Source organism: Planococcus citri, chromosome 5 (genome assembly GCF_950023065.1).
Source record: "Planococcus citri chromosome 5, ihPlaCitr1.1, whole genome shotgun sequence".
Lineage (NCBI taxonomy): Eukaryota > Metazoa > Arthropoda > Insecta > Hemiptera > Pseudococcidae > Planococcus > Planococcus citri.
Window position 1 is genome coordinate 3,401,202 of NC_088681.1, and position 23,929 is coordinate 3,425,130.

At 35.1% G+C, this 23,929-nt stretch overlaps 1 protein-coding gene across 1 annotated transcript in view; it reads right to left on the bottom strand.

Moving 5' to 3' along the window:
• The window catches only part of LOC135846713 (lachesin-like), a 311,535-nt gene that overhangs the window by 45,815 nt on the left and 241,791 nt on the right, over positions 1 to 23,929 (bottom strand). The window contains exon 8 of the mRNA XM_065365955.1: positions 23,072 to 23,220. Within this exon, the coding sequence (XP_065222027.1) occupies positions 23,072 to 23,220 (149 nt within the window). The remainder of the gene's footprint in view (positions 1 to 23,071; positions 23,221 to 23,929) is intronic.

Sequence of the window (23,929 nt, forward strand, 5' to 3'; positions counted from 1 at the left end):
AAAATTTGGGGCCCCAGACTTCTCCCAGAACTTTGCAACCGCGGTTCAAAATTTTGAAATTTTCAAAAAAATCAAAATTTAAAAAAAAGTATTTTTGATTTTTTTTATGTTTATTGGTCCAATTATGCCTATTGAGTAGGAAAAAGTCATTTTCAATCGGTTTTTTCACTTTATTGGCGATTTTATCCCGCTTTTAAAGTAGGCAAAAACAGCTATTTTCAATTTATGTATTTAGCGATTCGTTTTGATTTTTACAAATTTGTTAGGTATTCATTTAAAGTCTAGGATGCCTTTTGTCACCATATGGCTTGAAATGACCCCTCCCCTACCTCCCTCCACCTCCAGAGATTCTCAAGTCTGGGGCCCCAAATTTTTCCTACAGTCTTTTGAGGTCCCCTAACAACTTTTTAGCACCCCCTCACCAAATTTCCAAAAAAAGTTAAAGTCGGCCCACCTCAGTACCTACTTACTTTAGGAGTTTCATCTAAAGAAATTTTACCATTCTTATCCTCCTATGGCCTTTTTCGACTAAGGCGTTTTACTAAACACCCACACACCTATGAAAATCCTATATAGCATCATAGTACAAAACAGACGAGTTCATCCGTATACCCATGAGCCAAATTTATGACACACCATACATCTGGGATTTTATCAATGCATCCGTCGAGATTACTCAACGTTGGTCTAGTGCGACGATGCTACGAGTACCTACGAATAAAATTCTCGACTAGAAAGTTGACACTTATGTATGTGGAGAGGAATAAGAGGAAGAAAAATAACATCTCAACTTGCGAGGTTTTTGCCTCGACGACGTCGACACGACGCGGAAAAAACTTTATAACGCGGTGAAAATGATTCTCGGGCTCGAGAGAGCAAATGAGAAGGGTAGAAAATTTTCGTATATACAAAGAAAACATATTAAGTAAACACATGTTATTGCGAAAGTTTTAACGTTTAAACATTACTCATCCGTGGTCCATTATTGTCTGTCGAAAAGCTCGTTCTCGTTGTCATTTTGGTTGTTTTAAAACTTTACCGAGGAGCTGTGTGCGGTTGCGACGTGGTAGCAGGCTGCAGCATTGTCTTGGTATTGTAAGTGTACAGTTCGCGTTTAACAACTTAAGCACCGAGTTAGCGTTGAAATTCCGATAAAATGACTATAGTTTTTTCTTTTTCTACGTTGTTTTTTTTTCTTCTTTATCTTCCTATTTTATATATTTGTGGACTAAACTCTTTTCTCATTCTCGTATAATAGGAAAAAGTGTACACTTTGGTTATCTTTTCGCATGCACTGCATTATCATCTGTGCCTGCCTGTGCCCTGTTCAGTGTATTCTCTTATACAATTGTACGATCAGTAGACAGAGGTACGTATGTACATCTAGCTTAAGGTGAAACAATACAAGCGAGCATTTGTTCCGGGTGTAACAATGCGGTTCGAGATGATGTATTTTACAAAATCCTATTCGTTTACGTATATTATTATTACGTATACACGGAACTCGCAGGGATAGAGGTGGAGGTACCTGCGTTAAATATATGATTTGTAGCTTCGCCTCTACCTACGTTACGATATAATCCCGTTTCACTCGGTCATCCTCCCTATACCATGTACCATGTATATTGTATCCTGTGTAAAAAGCACACGCAGTGAGATAGAAAGTTGAATCATAACCGAGTGGATTACCGCAACAACAGTGTCCTGTGTCCACGTGCCCGACACGACGCTTATTCTTTATTCCATCGGGTATTTTAATAGTATTTTACCGATACGTGTGCGACTCGACTCGGTTATACGTCGCGGTCATATTTATTTTCCCTCAGGACCTAACGATTAAAAATCTTGCTCTTTTTTAATGATAAATGTTGCCGATAGGGAATAATCGTTGACGATTTTCAATCAAAATAGTTTATTCTGAAAAATCACACTTGCTGGCTCGAAATTGCTCCGAAGTCGAAGCCAATTGGAAGAGAGAGGGATGACACAATTTTTTTTCAAACTGAAAGAGCAGAGGATACTGATAAATCATATCTACATAAGAAACAAAAATTTGCGAATACGCAAACTCAGCACCTTCGAAAACCTCACCATGGTGAGCCATATACGTCGTATATGGAATTTCCTTCCTAATTTGGAAAATTTTAGTAACACTGGTGAGGAGGGGGAGGGTCAATTCACTTTCTTGGAACAAATTTTATAAGGAAGGGATTCTGCGCCAGGAGCATTTTTCCAATTAGATTTTCAACCGTTGCCAATCGGCTCGGGAGGACAGAAACAGGATGTAAACTAAATTACAGGTTACGTTAACTCGATCCAAATTTGATTTTTTTATAATTCTCTATGTGGTATTTTTCTCTTATCTGCGAAAAAAACTGGCACCGATAGCCCCCCCTTTTCGGTTAAAAAATGAAAAAAATGAAGAAAAAAACTTCAATTTATGAAAAAATGTTTTGTTTCTGCATTAAAATAAAACATGTCTTTCGATCCGGAATTCTGCGCCAGGAGCACGATGTGATACATTCTTTTTTGAAACAGGACTATCAGATTTTACGCGAATAATGTGAAAATTCACTTTCTTGGAACAAATTTTATGAGGAAGGGATTCTGCGCCAGGAGCATTTTCCTAATTAGATCGAAAAACTCAAAAAAAAAAAAATCAATTCACCAAAATTATTCGTTTCTGTGTCGGAATTTTTCTCAATAATCCACTTTTTAAAAAAGAACCACCCTCTTCCCAGTTGAAAAAATCCAAAAAAACTGAGAATATACTTATACTTACATCAAAACTTTACTAGGGAAGTTTTTTTGAAAATATCTCATTTCTACATTAAAATACTTACAAGGGAACCTCTTGAGGTGTCACACTCCGATTTGAACGAGACCGCAATTTTTGGAAAGAACAAAGTCTAAAACCCCCAAAACCAAATTTTCAGCTGCCCAAGTTCATTTTTCGATTTTTGGCGAATTTTTGAAAATTCAAAATTGACTGTTTTTGGTGATTTATGCTTTTTTAAAAAAAGTACGTACTTGATCAATAAAAATGGTCAAAATAAGTCCCAAAACTAATATTAATTACCCAAATCCAAATTTCACTATTTCCAGCCATTGTGGAGCCTCCAGCGCGATTTTTAAATTTCTCCAGAATTTTTAATTTGCTCCAGAAGGCGTGAATATGAAGTTGGGCAGCTAAAAATCGAGTTGTATATTACACTCGATATGTTGAACGAGTTTATCCACATTTGAGCCAATTTTGAGAGTGGCACCTCAAAAGTGGCTTTTGACCAGCTTTTTGCAAAATTGAAAAATCCAAAAAATCAAAAGTTTGCCGTTTGTGTAGAAATTTTCTAAATTCACGCGAATCGTTGTATTTTGTCCGAAACTAACCCCCCAAATCCAAATTTCACAATTTCCAGCCATTCTGGAGCCTCCAGCGCGATTTTTCAATTTCTCCCGAATTTTTAATTTGCTCCAGAAGGCGTGAATATGAAGTTGGGCAGCTAAAAATCGAGTTGTATATTACACTCGATATGTTGAACGAGTTTATCCACATTTGAGCCAATTTTGAGAGTGGCACCTCAAAAGTGGTTTTTGACCAGCTTTTTGCAAAATTGAAAAATCCAAAAAATCAAAAGTTTGCCGTTTGTGTAGAAATTTTCTAAATTCACGCGAATCGTTGTATTTTGTCCGAAACTAACCCCCCAAATCCAAATTTCACAATTTCCAGCCATTCTGGAGCCTCCAGCGCGATTTTTCAATTTCTCCAGAATTTTGAATTTGCTCCAGAAGGCGTGAATATGAAGTTGGGCAGCTAAAAATCGAGTTGCCTATTATACTCGACCTGTTTAACGAGTTTATCCACATTTGAGCCGATTTTGAGAGTGACACCTCAGGAGTGGTTTTTTGACCAGCTTTTTTCAAAATTAAAAAATCCAAAAAATCAAAAGATAACCGTTTGTGAGAAAATTTTTGAAATTTGTGCGAATCGCTGTATTTTTTCAAGAACTAACCCCCGGAGCGCAAATTCTACCATTTCCAGCCTTTTTGGAGCGAGGGTGACACTGATAAAGGAATTTTGTGTTGACACCTTCGACTAGTAATTTAGTTTACTTGACTCGAAATTGTCCAAATAGGTCCCTATCCTATCTAAGCTCGCGAATGATACTCATGAAGACCTATTTACACGTTTACCTATCTTCAGACACGCGATATAACGAATAAATAACAACACGTTTCAGACAGAACTGTTTGTAATTGATATTTAAAACAATATAACGCACAACACATTAACATTTACGCGAATTCGCAAAAGAGATATACCGTTAGTATAAATCGACCACATTAACCTATTCTATAAATTTGAATACACGTTACCGTTCCCAGAACGCCCTATACCTAACCGCAATGCTAAGCATATCTTGACGAACTAGGTCTTGGGCATGGTTTACTAGTCCAACGTTACATTAACTAGAAGTCCCCTCCAAGTAATAATTTCCCTCCCTCCTACGTAGGAAGATGGGCCACATTTACTGTATCATATGCCCCATTCGTGACCCACAAGGTAACCCCTGCGAGCCCCGAAATGGGACACGGATCTTCAAAAATACGTAAATTGGTACCTTCGGTCTAATGGTCCAACCATTCCCTCTGCCCCTCCGTATCCCATCTTGGAGAGAGTGGGAGGGAACAAAGGGAAAGCTTGCTTGGTCAACAAATAGGTATTAAAGAATTCTCGCTATGTATCCCAACTCCATACACCATTGGATTTCTCCAAGAGCATAGGCAGTTGAACTTACTAGCACAGAAACTCCCCAAAAACCTACTCTCACAATTTGACACGAAACTTCAAAATAATGCAACTCTATCGAAAATAATCTTTCTAAAATCCCATAAGTCTCATGCTCTCGAATAAATTAAATTTCAAAACCCATGTTATCGAAATATTTCATCTGACATGTAATAAAAAAAAAAACAGAACCTCAAATACCCACTTCAAAATTGTAACCAGTTTTTTCCAAGCCTAGTCCGTTCAAGATCCAATTCTACCACATAATAATCCCATGTAATAATTTTTATTTATAACGATGCCTTTTTCGTGAATACTTTTAATAATTTCTTCCATATGCTTGTTAATTTGTGGCTGTTTTATGTTAGTCATGGTACGAATCCACGTACGGGATGTGAATACATCTTTCACAACGAGTAGGTATTTTGGTTTACCTTCATCGTTAGCAATAGGACCAAATATATCGACGCATAACACGTCACCAATCGAATATGCTTCGGTTTGCGCATATTCGAGCTTTTTATGCATTGCATAATTTTTATTGATTTTACAAACAATACATGAGTTGCTTAAATCACGCATGTATTGTAAATGATTAGGTCTAAAATACAATCTTCGAAAATTTTGCTCTAATTTGGCTGGTCCAATATGCCCGTACGTGGAATGTAGGTACATTACTGTATCTGCAAACAAAACTGCTGGTAAAACTGGTACTTTCGTTCCATCAGACCATTTTTTGTACAGGATTCGTTTACCTAAGATATTCTTTTCTAAGCAGTAATTTTTCTTTTTCGTATTTTGTATTTTTAACAGTTGTTTGTTATTTGCAGGAATACGTGCTTCTAACCCTTCGATAATTTCACAACATAATTTATCAGATTGTTGGAAAGCGTCGATGTTTTCAAGATTTTGAATCAACTCTGGGATATTGTTTTGGATAAATTCAACAGCAAGAGGAGGCAAATTTGAAAACTGAACACCTACTTGGCCTACAGTAATTTCAGGTGCTTGAATTTCGTATAATCTTTTAACACCCATAGACATATCGTAGATAATATCGTAACAATTAAGTTCAGTAATCCACCCCGCCGCTTTCCTATGTGTTTGCATTAATTTCCTGAATTTATTTACAATAGGTAACAAATTTTGACGTACGTGAATACGTTTCCCGTGTAACCAAAGTTGTAATTTATTAACAATTTTGACTAATCCCAACATCTCCTTATCATATAACGTATAATTTTTCTGATGATCTTTTAACGTAATTCCCACAAACAATATAATTTTATATTCCCCGTCTATAATCTGGAACAGACATGAATTTATCGCGTCTTCAGTGACGTGAGTATCGAGGTACAAATCCAAATCATCGTCTGGCGGGGCTAATTTAAAGTCTTTTCGATATTCCCGCATTAAAATTTCAAATGCCTCTTCCTGCTCAGGTCCCCAGTCAATTTTATCGCTTTCTCCACGAGTTTTATCGTAAAGTGGCGCTAAAATTTGTTGGTACCTACCAATGAATCTACTGTATAACCCAGTAAGACCTATCAGGCGTTGCAAATGTTTTTTGTATACGAGGTGAAATTTACCATTTTTATCTTTATGTTTGTCGATAAAACTATTAATAATTTTAATTTTATCGTGATGTTTAGCTATTTCGTTCTCTTTAATTATAAATCCTAAATGTTCGATTTTAGTCGTGAAGAAAACACATTTATCTGGGTTTAACGTTAAATCGTACAGTTCTATTCGTTCCAGTACGTAACATAATCGTTTGTAACATTCTTCAAAATCATTACCCCAAATTTTAACATCATCGACAAATTTGCTAATGCCATCTTTATCAGGCAAGACTTCGTTAATCATATTTACGAATTCGCCGCTTGAAATTTTTAAACCAAAAGGTAAAACATTGAACTCGTAAACTTGTCCTTCGAATTGGAATGCTGTGTATTTTTTCGAACATTCTGAAAGCGCAATTTGCCAAAAACTTGCGGTGAAATCGAGTGTGCAAAATACTTTACCATTTGCACCTTCGAATACCGATGTTTCTAGAGGTGGTGCCTCTGTTAGAACACTCAGCAAAAATTTATTCAGATCACAAGCATCAAGACATACACGTATGTCACCAGTTTTCTTTACTACTGGCGCCATAGTGTTTATGTATTGAGAGTGCGAAGGACGTATTAGCCGAAGTCTGAGCATTTTAGCAATCGCTCGACGAAGTGCTTGTTTTAAATGACGAGACGGCCTAAATTTTTCACCGTAAGTTGCAATTTTCTCACCATTTTGAAATTGAAACTTGACTTCACGACCCTTACATAAGCCAGGATTGTAAGAGAAACGATTTTTCCAACGACCTGTTATATGATTATAAACTTCATCGGCTCGTTCTTTTGAAGTCATGCCAGCCTTTACCATATCATCACATTGTTTCCTAAAATTTTTCATAAAAACTTCAGGACCTCGGTCAGGCTCAACTTCGCTAAATTCACTTTTGAAACCAGTTGATTTTAACGTTTTACCTACAACTTCGTGTGTATAAGGTCTATCAACGTGACATCGAAAGATATTAATTCCTTGATATTCATCAGGTTCCAAAAAGTTCAAAAATTGGGTTTTTATTCCTTTTTTGCCTGTACAGTAAGCGTGGCGTTGTTTTAACATAGGCTGAATTCCTAAAATATTCATTGAAACTCTACCTACAATACAAGTCTCGCCTGGAGAATCCAATACATAAAAAGGCATTTTCAATTTTATTTTTCCAAACTTTAGTTCGAGTTGAACGATGTTAGTCATAGTTCGAACTAAAGAGTTATCTGCTAGTTTCAGAAGAACCGGACGACGGAGAGGAAGATAATCGATAAAGCCTTTGTGGTCTCGAGTGAAACGTTCAACAAGCGGTTTTGAAATAACATTTGGAACAGCGCCTGTGTCCAATTGCACTGCAATACGTTCGGTATCTAAGTGCATTGGAATAACACAAGAAGGACCATCTATTTTACCTTCCATTACAAGTTGTTCAAACACTAATGGATTAATACGAATTTTTTCTAATTTAGCATTATCGATGGGGTCAATGAACCCTAATTCCTTGCATGGTAAAATGCATTCGTCGTCGTCCGAGTCTTCGTCTGAGCCGATGCCTGAATCCTCAGAAGCATCGTGCCTAGACTTCAAGATATCCACCTTGTTAATCGTAGGGCGGGTCGAATCGTTAACGGTATCGGTATGTGTATTTCCAGTATTTTTTATATTATTATTTACAGTAGTATTTAACTCATTATTTACAGTAGTATTTAAATCATTATTTACAGTATCCGTATTCGTTTGATTCGAAGGCGGGAGGGGAATCCCACTTTCCAAAATTATTTCTTTTTTACGTTCCTCACTAGTACCTTTTCTATTCCAAGGATGTTCTTCTGTTAGAGTTTTAAGGCCTCCTTTGGATGGTTGGTGTCTAGTTTTCTTGGCAGCCACTTTTTCGTGACGGTTAAGTTCTTTTAGTACAACATTAAGTAATTCATCGTATACTTTGTAGGCAATCATATATCTATGTAATTTAGAATTATAATAGAATTTAGATTTACACGGAATCGTTTTTTCATCCGGTCCTACAGCTGCGCGATCGTATTTTAAACCGTTTTTACCAAGAGCTTTTTCACATTCCAAAAAGAATAACGAGGGCTGTTTCCAAACCGAAATTCGTTCATCGACTGTAAATTTTCCTAACATTTGACGATAGGCAATATGTCGAGAAAGTGAAACACCTTGTTCATTTTTTAAGGTTGGTTTTTCAACCGGAGAAATCAGAATAATTTCAGTCGCCCCTTTTTTACAAATAAGATCGATTAATTTTTTTAATTCTTCGAAAATTACATCATATGGTTTACCTGAATGATTAATTTCCATTTGACCAATCGAAATCAAAAATTTAGTTTTTTCGAATTTTACATCTTTAACTTTTGCATATAAATCTTCGATCGAGATTTGGTTTTCTAAATAAGGTGGTAATTTTTCAGTGCGACCTATTTCACAATATTTCAGAAAATGTAAAATCCCCTCTCCAATCCATTCGTAATCTTTTAGACGTTTTAGGCTCGGAGCTGGCTGGCCGCTAGAAATCGCTCCTTTCTTTTCTAGCGGTTTCAGTTTTCCTCCCCCCCTTCTTCTTCTCCGTCACCGTTATTATCGTTATTTTGTTCTGTTTCCTCGTCTCCCTGATTTTCATCAGTTCCTGAGGATCCAGGACCATACATTTCATTGAACGCTAATATTAACGATTGTAAATGTAAGAAAGCTTGCTCTTGATTTCTAGGCATTTCCTTATTTACTTTAGGAGGAACAAAAGGAGGTTTCTTCGAAGGAGTGTGTGGAGGTGGTTTAGGAGGTTGTTTGGGAGGTGGTTTAGGGATTGTGCCATGAGGTCGAATTTCCATTGGGACTAAAGAGTCAGGATCTTCTTGTATGAGTGAAATCTTGTTAAGAATAGCTTCAAACTGAGCTTTATCGTGTTTAACAGGTTCGAGCATGTATCTATACCTTTCAGGAGCTTTTTCAGTCATGTTATCGAGAACTTTAGTTAAAGTTAATTCTTCACAATGAATTAACGTTTCGAGCCATTTTCTGTATAATTGAGCAAACTGTCTAGGACTACTACATACGACTAAATTTTTTCCAAAATATTTCCGCGCATTCGACTGACATTTTTTGTCCCAATATTGGAGTAAAAAAGATTGTTCCAACACAGCGAAATCCCTAATCGTATCAACGTTATCCTTCCATAATCTACACCCGTCCATATTATCATCAATTGTACCTAAAAATAATGAACATTTTTGATTTTGAGGTATGTTGGAACCATAAAGTTGAACTTTAAATTTCTCAATATGATGATGAGGATGAAATTTATTGGAATTACTAAAATGTACATTAGCGTTACGTAAAGTTTCAGAGTTGCATTTTACAGATCTCGTTTGAACCATAGCTCCACCACTCATACCTACCTCAGGCAAATTGTTTTTCCACTCTTCCAAACTTTTTATTCGACCATCAAAATTACCCACAACTTCGACATTCGCAGTAACATTATCAATGCAACTTTGGCGATGCGTATTGAATTCATTTCGTAAAGTACTTATAGTCGAATTGTTTTCTCTAGTATATGCCTCGTATTCATTTTTTAACGAAGCATGTTCATTTAATCTCGTAGTAAGTGCCGTGGTATGAGTACTCAAAGTTGTCTTTACTGTCTCGTCTAACTTCTTTCTAGCTTCTTGTTCTGTTTTTCGTTCATTTTGGATCGTTGCAATTTTTGTACTATTAGATTTCGCTAACGTGTGAGTACTTTTTTGTTGGTCATTTAAAGTATTAATCGAAGTCTGTAGATTTTCAGTAGTGGATTTGATCCATTGAGTTTGAGTTACCATATATTTTTCCGCCGGTGACAGCTGATCAAAAGGTTTATCAAAAGTAGGTGGAGTAGGTCTCAAATGAACACTAGTTGTTTTATTCACATCACCTGTAGCGTTAGGTTCAGAAGTTTTCTCACCCGTCGGTGGATCAGACTTTTCATTACCCATTTCGCTATCCGAATCTAAACTTACGCCAAAATTTGAAATACTATCGTTATGAAATAAAGTCCGATTCGTATCAACAATCTGAGATCGTAATTGTACTACTCTTTCAAGATGTTCATGTAACAATTGAACTTTCGGCGAAGGTTTGCGTTGTGACATACGATGAAACCACACTAATTAGTAAAAAAAATTTTCAGAATATGACAAGAACAGCAAAACGAAGAGAAGACAAAGCTCAAACTTGAACAATCCAACGTTCAAAACGAGATGGTTCGTAGCAGAACAATAGCGACACGCGCCAGTACCAAGTACCTACCCAACTGAAGGTCATAAAACGTCATAAACTAGATACATGAACGTGTTCAACAGTGCACACTTTTTTCACACGTCGAACACGTTTCTTATGGCTAAGGTTACAAAAATTTTCACTAGAATATACGGTGAAATTTTTACCTAGCACAATAACTACTATTTATATACACTACGAGGTAAAACCTTAATAGGTATTACCTATTTAACTTAAAAATAAGGTTAAAACTGATCAGAATGACTGTTTCCAATCATTCCGAACCGGATAAAACACTTACTCTTTTTATATAACAAATTACCGTATTACCAGAGTAGGTTCTTGTCACCTCCGGAACTCTTCTAAAGATGAAATGGAAGAATTCTTCTGTTCTACTAATCGCGAATCGTAGAACACACGAGGAGACACGCGTTTGGGCGCCACTGATAAAGGAATTTTGTGTTGACACCTTCGACTAGTAATTTAGTTTACTTGACTCGAAATTGTCCAAATAGGTCCCTATCCTATCTAAGCTCGCGAATGATACTCATGAAGACCTATTTACACGTTTACCTATCTTCAGACACGCGATATAACGAATAAATAACAACACGTTTCAGACAGAACTGTTTGTAATTGATATTTAAAACAATATAACGCACAACACATTAACATTTACGCGAATTCGCAAAAGAGATATACCGTTAGTATAAATCGACCACATTAACCTATTCTATAAATTTGAATACACGTTACCGTTCCCAGAACGCCCTATACCTAACCGCAATGCTAAGCATATCTTGACGAACTAGGTCTTGGGCATGGTTTACTAGTCCAACGTTACATTAACTAGAAGTCCCCTCCAAGTAATAATTTCCCTCCCTCCTACGTAGGAAGATGGGCCACATTTACTGTATCAACACCTCAAAAAACCACTCTTGAGGTGTCACTCTCAAAATCCGCTCAAATGTGAATAAACTCGTTAAACAGGTCGAGTATAATACACAACTCGATTTTCAGCTGCCCAACTGCATATTCACACCTTCTGGAGCAAAATCAAAATTCTGGAGAAATTGAAAAATCGCGCTGGAGGCTCCAGAAAGACTAGAAATTGTGAAATTTGGATTTGAGGGGTTAGTTTTGGACAAAATACAGTGATTCGCGCGAATTTCGAAAATTTCCACACAAAGGGGATACTTTTGATTTTTTAATTTTGAAAGAAGCTGGTCAAAAAGCCACTTTAGAGGTGTCACTAGATAAACTCGTTAAACAGGTCGAGTGTAATATACAACTCGAATCTTAGCTGCCCAACTTCATATTCACGCCGTCTGGAGCAAATTCAAAATTCTGGAGAAATTTAAAAATCGCGCTGGAGGCTCCAGAATGGCTGGAAATGGTGACATTTGGATTTAGGTAATTAATATTATAATATTAGTTTTGGGACTTATTTTGACCATTTTTATTGATCAAGTACGTACTTTTTTTAAAAAAACATAAATCACCAAAAACAGTCAAATTTGAATTTTCTAAAATTCGCCAAAAATCGAAAAATGAACTTAGGCAGCTGAAAATTTGGTTTTGGGGGTTTTAGACCATGCTCTTTCCAAAAATCGTGGTCCCGTTCAAATTGGAGTGTGACACCTCAAGTTAGGTTCCCTTGTTAGTTCCACATAACCTGTTTTTCCAGAAAAAATAATGTCTGTAGAAATTTTTTGAATATTTGAAAAATTAAAAAAAAATTGGAGGTAAAGCCTGCTCCGCGAGGAAAGTTTCAAGTCATGGCACGACAATTTTAGAGCGTTGGCGAATATTTGTTTTACAAGTAGGCATAAATAAGAGCCCTCCCTTCTAATTCACTGGTTAGTCAGGGATGGTGGAAGGAGGTCAGAAATGGTATATAAGTTGATTTTACCCAAGTATAAGGACTTTATTGAGGTGTTGTAACTAGAAAGTTCGCAATTTTGAATATTTTTTCTGAAACTTCGATTTTTCCCAATCTTGAAAAATGAAGGGGGGGTCACCAGCACCCCTCATTTTTCACTCAAGAGGGCTGAAAATTTCACGACGTGATTTTCTCAAACGAGGTAACATTTTCAGGGTGTGGGAGTGGAAAAAAAGGAAAAATTTTCCCCACCATACATAAATATAAATATGGTGTGCCCTTATATTAGGTATATGTGTACTTGAATAGTTGAAGTTTCGTATTAGTGGCTCCAAAAAGCAATTTCACCATTCTTATGCTCGTACCCGTTGCCACATTTAAATAAAATGAAAGCCCTTATTTGACTCAGCAGACATCAGACCCGGATTACTACTCTTTGTTCTTCGAATAGGTAAGCTTTTCAAATCTCATTTTCAATAAAATTTTGAATATTATAAAAAATATTAGGTACCCAGTATGGTTGTTTGTTTGGAAATTCGATGCGTTAAGATACGAAGTATAAATCGTTGGAAATAAAATACGATCGTAATGTAGTGGAAAAGTAAGGCTTCGTATTATGGCTTTTTTGCCAGTTCTGAAGAAATTAGAGAAAATATTGAAATCAAATAACGTTAACCTAATGGATTAGAAAAATCTTTCCTTTCAAAGTCAAGAAAATCTGCCTTTTTCGCATTTTCATCCCACGAAAAGTTCTAAAGGGTTCTTTCGTCAAACTGTTGATGCTTTTTTTTTTTTTTAAATTTGGTATTGTGTTCTATTTCACATAATTGAATTTTAAAATTCCATTTATGTAGTCTCGTAATTATATAACACTGTACACGCTTACCACTGGAAAAAAAATGATACGCGTGTGCCATACGGAAATGGAGAATTACCTCTCAAACGATTGAATACCATGACCCAGTTACGAGCGAGTATTTTTTCATCAAATTGCAAAATATCGTTTGCGGTTTTAAATCACCAACGCCGCCAAAACAGCACACAATTACTACATATCATCGTATAGTATAAATATAAGGGCAAACAATATTTCATAACTTTTGTTTTGGCGTGGTAACCTCTTTTCATTTTTTTTTTCATTTTTGAAAAATATCCGCGTGAAAAGTTTTTATCTGTGTTTTGAGAACGAGAGATGGAAAGAAAATCCAATAATTTACTGAATATCGTACATACCTATTTGGTGTATTATATTTATGCGGACCAATAATTAAAATTTTTTGATTCTTCTATTCCTGATTTACGAGCTATCCATCATGTTGAAAATTATCTCTACGATGAATATATAGTTAACCCCCAAAAAGTTCTGGAAGAGCATATTTCTCTGAATCCCACGAATAAACACTTTCTACAAGCCTTTGAGCAAGTGTTAATATGTAGATTCACGTCAAAATACACAAACCACATATGTACCTACCTACGAGAATAACCCATTTTATAATACGTATGAACTACATTTAGACTCGAATTTCACTCTTCGCTGTTCCTACGTACTTACTTACATCATCGATAAAATATGTACTTACCCCATCCTTCGTGTTAGGTACTGTTATTCTATACCAAAATTAGTTATGTACCTCTTTCGATCGAACTCTGTAATAGGATTAAATATTTGTACTTCGTTTCAAATACCTTCAAGATTGGTGGTGTTCCCTGGTCCGTGAATTTATTACCTTCTGATTGTTTTCTTCTAATGACAATCGCCAATGGGTGTATTTAAGCCTACATATTATCTGCTCCTTAAATGTACCTACTCGCAAGTAAGCGTGTATCAAATTAATAAAGGAAGGAGCTCGTGAGAGAGAAAATTAATGAGAAATTGAGAAATATGGAAATATTTAATGATGAAACTTCATGCAGTGTAGATAATTCTTAATTATGATGTAGATTAAGTTTGTGATTTGCTTTCCCAATTTTTGAATTCACGTTTTTAACAGTTTGACCTGTTTAATAATATGAAAGTTTCAGTAATTGAAGGGTCATGAGCCTGAACTTTTTCAAGTTTTTTTTTTTTTGACTTCAACAGTCTCCTCAAAGTTTTCAAAAAAAAAGTTGAAACGTCATAGAGAAGACTTGAATGCGGGCGAATAGCCAAAAAAATAATATCTTACGTTTGTTCCAGTTATTTTCTATCAATAAATTTCACTGTTTAAATGTTTAAAAAATTCAAAAAAATTGAAAAATAAATTAAAAGTGCATAAAAACAATAGTGGTGGAGGTGACACTTAAGGATCTATTACGCACCTCCCCCCACCGATCATCAGGGACAACTTTTTTCTTAAAGGAAGAGTTCTAAGGAACATTTTTAACCCTTGTTTTCCAAAAAAAGTGGCCTCGCTTAACAAATGGTGGCCATTTTTGTTGGCAGATTTTGCGTTCCAACATCGGACTTTCACAAAAATTTTAAACTTTACAGAAATAGATCGAAAGAGCAGACAAAAATTCATCACCTGTCGAAATTTCAAGTGCTAAAGTGGCTTTTTCGATTTTTGGTGAATTTTCAAAAATAAAATTTTACCCAAAAATGTGGGAAAAATCAAAATTTTTACCAAATTGACCTAGAAAATTGAAATTTAGGATAGACCCTATTTTCGACCTGCCAAATCGATTGGAAACTGTTTCAACCCGTTTTGAGCAGTTCTGGAGCTTCCAGCAGATTTTTGAAACTCAAAATTCCTACAAAATTTCGTCAAATGTAATTGGAATGTCGAATTTCATTCCGAAAACCAATTTCAATACGCTAAGAAGTCTACTGCAGATGAATTTCAAGCCGTTTTGAAGGCTCCGGCGATTTTTTGAAAATTACTGGAGCCTCCAGTAGGTTTTTGAAAATTGAAATTTCCCCAAAATTTCATCAAATGAAGATGGAAAGCCAAATTAGCTCTACACTCCAATTTTAACACCCTTTGAAGACGACTTCAGGTGGGTTCAAGTCATTTTGGAGCCTCCAGAGACTTTTTGAAAATTACTGGAGTCTCCAGCAGATTTTTGAAATTTGAAATTTTTACAACATTTTATCAAATGGAGTTAGCAAGCCGAAATTTACTGTGCAAACTAATATTTCAATACAATATGAAGTCAACTGCAAGTGGATTTCAAGTTGTTTTGGATCCTCCAGCGATTTTTTGAAAATTACTGGAGTCTCCAACAGATTTTTCAAACTTGAAATTTTCACAATATTTTATAAAATGGAGTTAGCAAGCTGAAATTTACTCTGAAAACTTATTTCAAATACAATATGCAGTCAACTGCAGGTGGATTTCGAATCGATTTGCAGTCTCCAGCGATTTTTTGAAACTTAAAATTTCCCTGAAATTTCATCAAATGGAGTCGGAATGTCGAAATTCATTCTGCCAATTAATTTCAATACGTTACGAAGTCAACTGCAGGTTGATTTCAAGTCATTTTGGAGCCTCCAGCGACTTTTTGAAAATTGCTGGAGTCTCCTCCAGGTTTTTGAAAATTGAATTTTCCTCAAAATTCCATGAAATGGAGATGGGAAGCCAAAATTTACTCTGCACTCCAATTTTAACACCCTCTGAAAATGACTTCAGGTAGGTTCGAGTCATTTTGGAGCCTCCAGCGACTCTTTGAAAGGCTTTCATGGCATTTTTAGGAAAATTGAAATTTCCGAAAAGTAGCTGGTAGCTTTAAAACCATTTGAAACCACCATGCAGTCGACTTCATAGTTGTCGTATTGAAATTAGTTTGCGAAGTAGATTTCAGCTTGCTAACTCCATTTAATAAAAAGTTGTGAGAATTTTAAGTTTTAAATAGCTGGTGGAGACTTCAGTAATTTTCAAAAAGTTGCCGGAGGCTCCAAAACGACTTTAAATCCACCTGCAGTGGACTTCGTGGCGTATTGAAATTAGTTCGCAGAATGAATTTCGGCTTTCAACTCCATTTGATGAATTTTTGTGAAAATTTCGAGTTTCAAAAATCTGCTTGAGGCGCCAGAACTGCTGAAAACGGTTCGAAACAGTTTCCAATCGATTTGGCAGGTCGAAAATAGGGTATATCTCAAATTTCAGCTGTCCTGGCCAATTTCGTAAAATTTTGATTTCTTCCCTCATTTTTGGCCTAAATTTTATTTTCAAAAATTCACCAAAAATCGAAAAAGGCACTTTTGCACTTGAAATTTTGACAGGTGATGAATTTTTGTCCGCTCTTTCGATCTCCTTTTGTACGGTTTAAAAAATTTCGCGCAAGTCCTATGTTGGAACGCAAAATCTGCGATTTCTCTTACCTGTAAATCAAAATTCCCGCCATTTTGTCAGTAGGGGCACTTTTTTTTTGAAGACAAGGGCTAGAAATATTCCTTAGGATTCCTACTCCAAGAAGAAATTCGTCCCAGAGGATCGGCGGGGGGGGGGGTGCAACAGATCATTATGCGGGCCCCTGACCACAGCCCTTATCCTCTATAATTTTTATTGCTTGCTAACGATGGCCCTTTCGACTGTTTTAATCCGAAACTGGATTACAAAACGCGGTAAAAATTGACGACTTTGGATCAAATTCTTGAAACCATACTCAGATCCCCCTCCCCTTCACTCCAGTACATGCGTATTTTGAGATACTTCCCTCAAAGAGATTTCGAAAATGAAATTAGCTACTCGATAGGAAGATAAACGTATATGCAAATGGTTACAGTATGCTTATGTACCTACCTACACCCAGTACGAATTTGTGTGGAGTGTTTGCATAATTAAGAGATAACTTTATTCGCTCAAGTTTTAATCGCACATCTTGTGTAATGCTTTTATAAGCTGAACTTCACATTTGATTATTTCTTTCATGGCGATGACGACGAGAGAAGCGCATTCCATCGGGAGGATTTCTTATTAAAAATTAATTGAACTTTGGGGCTCCCTCGTTACCGCGTACAAAATGATTAAAATTTTCCTTCTTTACTCCACACAGTGTAGTGTACTACACTACAAGGTACAAGAGTACAGTACACGTACCATATAATGCGGTAGTTTTTGCTTCGGATGCGCTTTTATATGAGCAGGGATGTGATTAGGTAAAAGAATTTCCATCTAGAACTATTACACGGAATACAAAAAGGCGAAAAGAAAAGAAAAAGCTCGCTCTCGAACCCGAACCCCGAGCATAAGACGAAAGAATAGAAACAAAACAAGGTAGAGAGGAAAAAATTCTCGATTAATCGTTCATTTGTCGAGCTGCAATAAACGAAACAAAACTATTTAAAAAGGTTTGCTTTGCTGTCAAAATTAACGAAAAAGGAATTCCAATATAATACGGAAACGGTACGTAAAAAGAAACAGAAAGAAAAACTTCAAGATAGCAACAACGCGAGCGAGTATCGTGCCGATAGACAAGGGTATTACGATTTTAGTCTGCGAGAATAGTTACCCACCGTTGCTGTGTATGAGAGCAAGAGCAAGAGGAGCAGGCGAAAAGGCGATGGGAAAACCGTACAGGTCAGAGAGAAGAATAAGAAAAGGCAATGTATACGTATAGACGTACGTGGGTCTGGGTATACGTGAAGAATACGTTGTTGGCCGATGATACGAAGAGAGACGTGTATAAACGTTTGGGAGGTATTTATCAGAGCCGGATAAAAGGTTTTTGTAGTGGCTGACGAAGTACATTTCTAAAAACTTGCACCCCCTTTCGTCGTACGTACCTACTCCTTTCTATATCTATACGTATATATAGGGAAAAAGTATAGAAGAAAGAAGGTGGTTATGGAACAGTCACGTCTTGCAATAATCTCTAGATACTTGCCCCGAAACTTTGAAATTTCCTTTCTTTATTTCTCTCTCCTTTTAAATAAAAACTCGATTGAATGCCAAACAATTGAACCAAAACTAGATTATTGGTTCGGCGTGTTGTGTAAATTTATGTGACAACTTATACAAACAAACACTTATTCCATCTCGACCCCTAAGTATTCGCCAACGTGCCCCGTATTATTACTTTATATACCGAGGGTATTAACGACGTAAATTGAATTTTTTTAAAACTGATTTTGACGCTTTGCTAATTAAAGTAGACAATGCTGCGGAAAATATCTCCTTCCTCATTGTTATCATCTTATACTTATCTCTGTAAGAATACCCGGTATTTTTGGAGGATACGAAAAAGATGCCAAATTTTTAATATTTTACTGTGTATTTTTAACCGATTATTTTGTCTGCAGTTATGCCAAATCGCTGTTGATTTTGAAATATTTGATCAATTTCTTATAATTTCCGGGAAATTGTGTAAACTTTTGCAACGATTACATGAATTTTTGCAACAAGATTACATAAATGTTTGCTACATTGGCCGAATTGCATTAATTTTTGCGACTGTTGTCAAATTGCACTATTTTTTTGGAATTTCAAGGTGACATGTTTTTTGTTGCAATAATTGCAGAATAGGTACATTACTTAGTAAAATTATTGCAGAATTGCAACATTTTTGCAATCACTGCGGAATTGCAACACTTTTTGCAATCATTGTAGAATTGCAACGTTTTTGCAATTATTGCAGAATTGCAACATTTTTACAATTATTGAAGAATTAGAATTTTTGCAAATACTGCAGAATTGCACGATACTTGAAATTATTGCAGAAATGCAACATTTTTGGGCAATTATTGCAGAATTGCATCATTTTGTGAAATCAGTGCAGAATTTGAATTTTTTGCAATTATCATGGAATTTGGTCAATTTTGGGATATCATTGCAGAATTGCAACATTTGTGCAAGTATTGCAGAATGCGTCAAGTTTGGGCAATCACCACAGAAGTGCATCAAATTTGGGCAATTATTGCAGAATTGCAACATTTTTTACAATTATTGCAGAATTGCAACATTTTTTACAATTATTGCAGAATTGCAACATTTTTTACAATTATTGCAGAATTGCAACATTTTTTACAATTATTTGCAGAATTGCAACATTTTTACAATTATTGTAGAATTGCATCAAGTTTGCACAATTATTGCAGCAGCATTGCATCAATTTTGGTAATTATTGCAGAATTGCATCAATTTTGGTAATTATTGCAGAATTGCATCATTTTTGGTAATTATTGCAGAATTGCATCAATTTTGGTAATTATTGCAGAATTGCACCAATTTCGGTAATTATTGCAGAAGTTGTAACGATTTGGGAAATTATTGCACAATTGCAACAATTTGGGAAACTATTACAGAATTGCATCAATTTTGAAAATTACTGTAGAGTTATAACTTTTTAACGATCATTGCGGAGTTATAACATTTTTGCAACCATTGCAGGATCGCACAAGGGTTTTGTACAATTATTGCAGAATTGCAACATTTTTGCAATTATTGCAGAATTGCAACATTTTTTGCAAATCATCACAGAATTGCAACATTTTTTGCAATTATCGCATAATTGCATCAAGTTTGGGCAATTATTGCAGAATTGCAACATTTTTTAACAATTATTTGCAGAATTGTAACATTTTTCACAATTATTTGCAGAATTGCAACATTGTTTGCAACTATCGCAGAATTGCATCAAGTTTGGGCAATTATTGCAGCATTGCATCAATTTTGGTAATTATTGCAGAATTGCATCCATCCCTGCAATTATTGCAGAATTTGCGACGATTTGGGAAATTATTGCAGAATTGCATCAATTTCGAAAATTATTGCAGATTTATAACTTTTTAGCAATCATTGCGGAATTATAACATTTTTGCAACTATTGCAGGATCACACAAGGGGTTTGTGCAATTATTGCGGATTTGCAACATTTCTTGCAATTATTGTAGAATTGCCTTATTTTTGTGGAATTATTGCAGAATTGCAACATTTCTGAAGTCATTGCAGAATTATAACATTTTTTTTCCAATCATTGCAACATTGCATCATTTTTTGCAATTATTGTAAAATTGTATCAATAGGTAACGTTTGCAACTATTAGGTACACAATCGCATAAAATTGTGCAATAATTGTAAATTTGCAATACTTGCAGCAATTACACATTTGCTTTTATTTTCGGAGCAGTCATCAACATTTTTGAAAGTTCTTTATTTTTGTTCCCAACCTAAAAAGCTTATGTACAAGTTGTTTGATGGAATTTTAAAAACTTGCATTTATGCAGCATTCAAGTTTTGTAAATTGCGAAATTCCGTACATTTTCTTGCAATGAATGCAGAAGTGCATATTTTTCTGCAATAATTGCAAAATTGCATCCATTTTTTTTGCAATATTTGCAAAATTGTATCAATTTTTTGCAATAACTAACTGCGAAATTGCAATAATTGCGAAATTGCATTGATGATCATTTTTCAAATACAAAATTGCATCAATTTTTCTTGCAAGATTGCATCAATCTTGTTTCAATCATTGTAGAATCGCTCCAATTGTTGCATAAATGGTGTACTTATATTGCATCTCATTATTGCAAAGATTGTACTGTTGTATCAATTTGCACCATTCTTAGCATGATTTCAACAATTTCCTGTTAATTTTTTAATGTAGGTACCTATTAACTTACTTACAATTAGTACTTGCTTATTTATTTTTGTTTTTTCTGTTCTCAGGATCAATTGGTGTTGAATTGATAAGCTGAACTTCGGGTGAGTGATTTTCATAATTATTTTGTATGAAATTTAAAAAAAAAAAAGTGAATGCCTCAAATCTTGAAGTAGAGCTAGTATTGGATAGCCCCAAAGTCACAATTTTGAAGGCTCTTCATTTTATGAGTTATATGCATTTCCTTTTAAAAAAGTCCTACTTTGTTGGCCAACATCACGAATAAATTCTGATGTTTTCCAAGTACCTATTCTTTAAATCATGTTTCGAAGTTTTTTTTTTTTTTTTTTCATTCTCTTCTGTCAGAATTTCAAATTTTTCTCCACATTTTCAGTTCTTTTTCCCAATGAAAACACTTGAACCTGAAGAATATCGATTTAGACAAATTTTGAAAAAAAAACTTGATCATTTGGAAACATTTAATACCATTAAAATCATATTTTTTTGCCAAAATTGCAAAATTAATCCTGCTGTTTTCTCCTTTCAGATCAAATTTAGAAATTTGTTTTTTATTCTATTCTTTCAGAATATTGCTTTTATTCATTATTATTACTTTCTGCTTGAAAATGTAAATTTCAAAAAAAAAAAATGTTGAGTTGGATGAATTTTAACATGACCCCCCTCCCCCCTGGCTCATTGTAGCCTATCATTGGAAAGTCCCATTGAAAATTCTAAATTGTTTTCCAAAACTATAAAACATCTTGCATTTTTTGTCAGAATTATCTTCTTTCTTCCATTTATTGATCCCTTCTTTTTCCAAAATTTGATTTTTTCCACTCTTTTTTTTTAGAAAAAGAAAAAAAACTGTAATCTGAAAAATATTTTTTTCCCTTTCCATAGTTGAAATACTCATTTAAAATGATTTGCTTTCAGGGTGTTGTTCCCTTCATTTATTTATTAGACACCTTGTACCAAAGTGTTTTGATAGCCCATTTTTAGCAGGAGTGAAAAAGTGATTTTTTGGCTCAATTTTTCAAAAAAAAAAAAAAAAAAGTCTGCGAAGTTTTGATAATGAGCAAATGGGCAGCCAAAACTTCAAAATCTTTTTAGTTCATAGTGATAAAAAGTGTCCGTATTTTCTTGGAAGGAAAATTTTTTCAAAAAAATCTCTGCAAAAAAATATTGAAGTGGGCTGCTGAAATTGAAGAAAAATCATCACCAAGAAGGTCTTTTCAAAGTAAAAGTAATGATGGTGATCCCTCGTCTAAAATCGTAAATCAATAAGTTTTCAATTTAGATAAATCAATTGACGGGGGCAAATTTATTTTCAATTTGCAAAATAAACTCTAAAATGAAGAGGCAAATCTGCAGAGTTTCACGAGTGAGGGGGAGGGGGAGGGGTTTCTACACGTAGACTGACAATGAGAGGGATCAATGCCCCTCTGATTTGCGGTCTTTGGGGTTGGAGATTATTATAGGATTTAAAAGTAGGTAATTGAGAAAAGAAAATCACGAGTTGAAACCACGCCGGATTCGATGTACCTACTTGTAGTAAATTTAACAATAGTCTGCTACATTTACAACAGGATATAAAATAATTTGCCTAGTCGTTCTTTTGACGGAACCACAAAATTCTGTACGATTCCGTATGCTGTACTTTACTTTTTGGAACAGTGCTGCGAAACCTTAAACGAATACCGAGCGAGAATGCACATTGTGCGGAAACGAAATGAAAATTTTTGTTTTCGAAATCCTACTCGTATGTTGTGCGAGAAAGTTCCTATTGTACGAGTGTAGAAATGAACGAATTTGACCGTTGTAATCTGGTTAAAAGTACCACATTTTGAGATGTACGTGTACGATGTATGTAGTATTATAGGTAGAAGTAGAGGTAGAGGCACGCAAATTAAATCCGCATCGCTTTCGGTAAAGATGGTAAGAATGTTGAATAATAGACGTAGACGGTATTACGATAGTATTAGATGTAGATGTACAAGTATATGCACGAGTTTACTTACCGTATACTCGAACTGTGCCGTCAGCTCTTCCTAACGAATTCGTCGCTACGCACATATACGTCCCGAGATCGCTTTCCATCAGCTGGCGAACTGTCAGCTTGAGATGAACTTTGTATGAATTTCTACTCTCTTCTACGTTGTGTTTTTTCCTGTAACATTCAACGTGTCGTTTGTTACGCAGACTGAATTTACTTACGTGAGATTGAAATTCTCATACATATATACAAGAAAAAAAAAAGTAAATAATATTACTGATAATGAGCTAAAACAGACATGAGTATCCCAATCTGCAGAGATTGTGTGGAATAGTTGAGAGAGAATCAATTTTCGAAATATACAGGTCAACTTTTGTTGGAGGCTCCGAATTGATTGAAAATGGTCGCAATGGTGGGGGGGATAACATTGAAGCGCAGCCCAATTTTCAGATTTTTATCTCGAGATTTACTTTTCCAGTTGAAAATTAATATACTGATGGACTATTTTTAAATATTTCCATCATTTTCAAAAATTTGTCAAAAATTCGGAAAATTAACATTGACTCCTCAAAATTTGGTTCTGAGTTGTGGTTGGTATGCTCATCTCAGTGTGTCAAATTTTAGCTCAATTGGAAGTTCCGCGTTCCATTGTCAAAATAAATGATGTTTGGGTTAAAAAATTAAATTTAGGTGCTTCGAGGTGAATCCATCACGTTAGTCAGGATACAAATTTACCTTTACCTATACTGGGTTTGGGTAAAGTTGGTGTATAGGTATCATTTTTGCAGAAATATTTATTCTTATTCATATTTTAAAAGTTTTTCAATTTCAGAAGAACTATTACAACGGGCATAATTCTTTGAAAATTTCCTCTCGTAATATC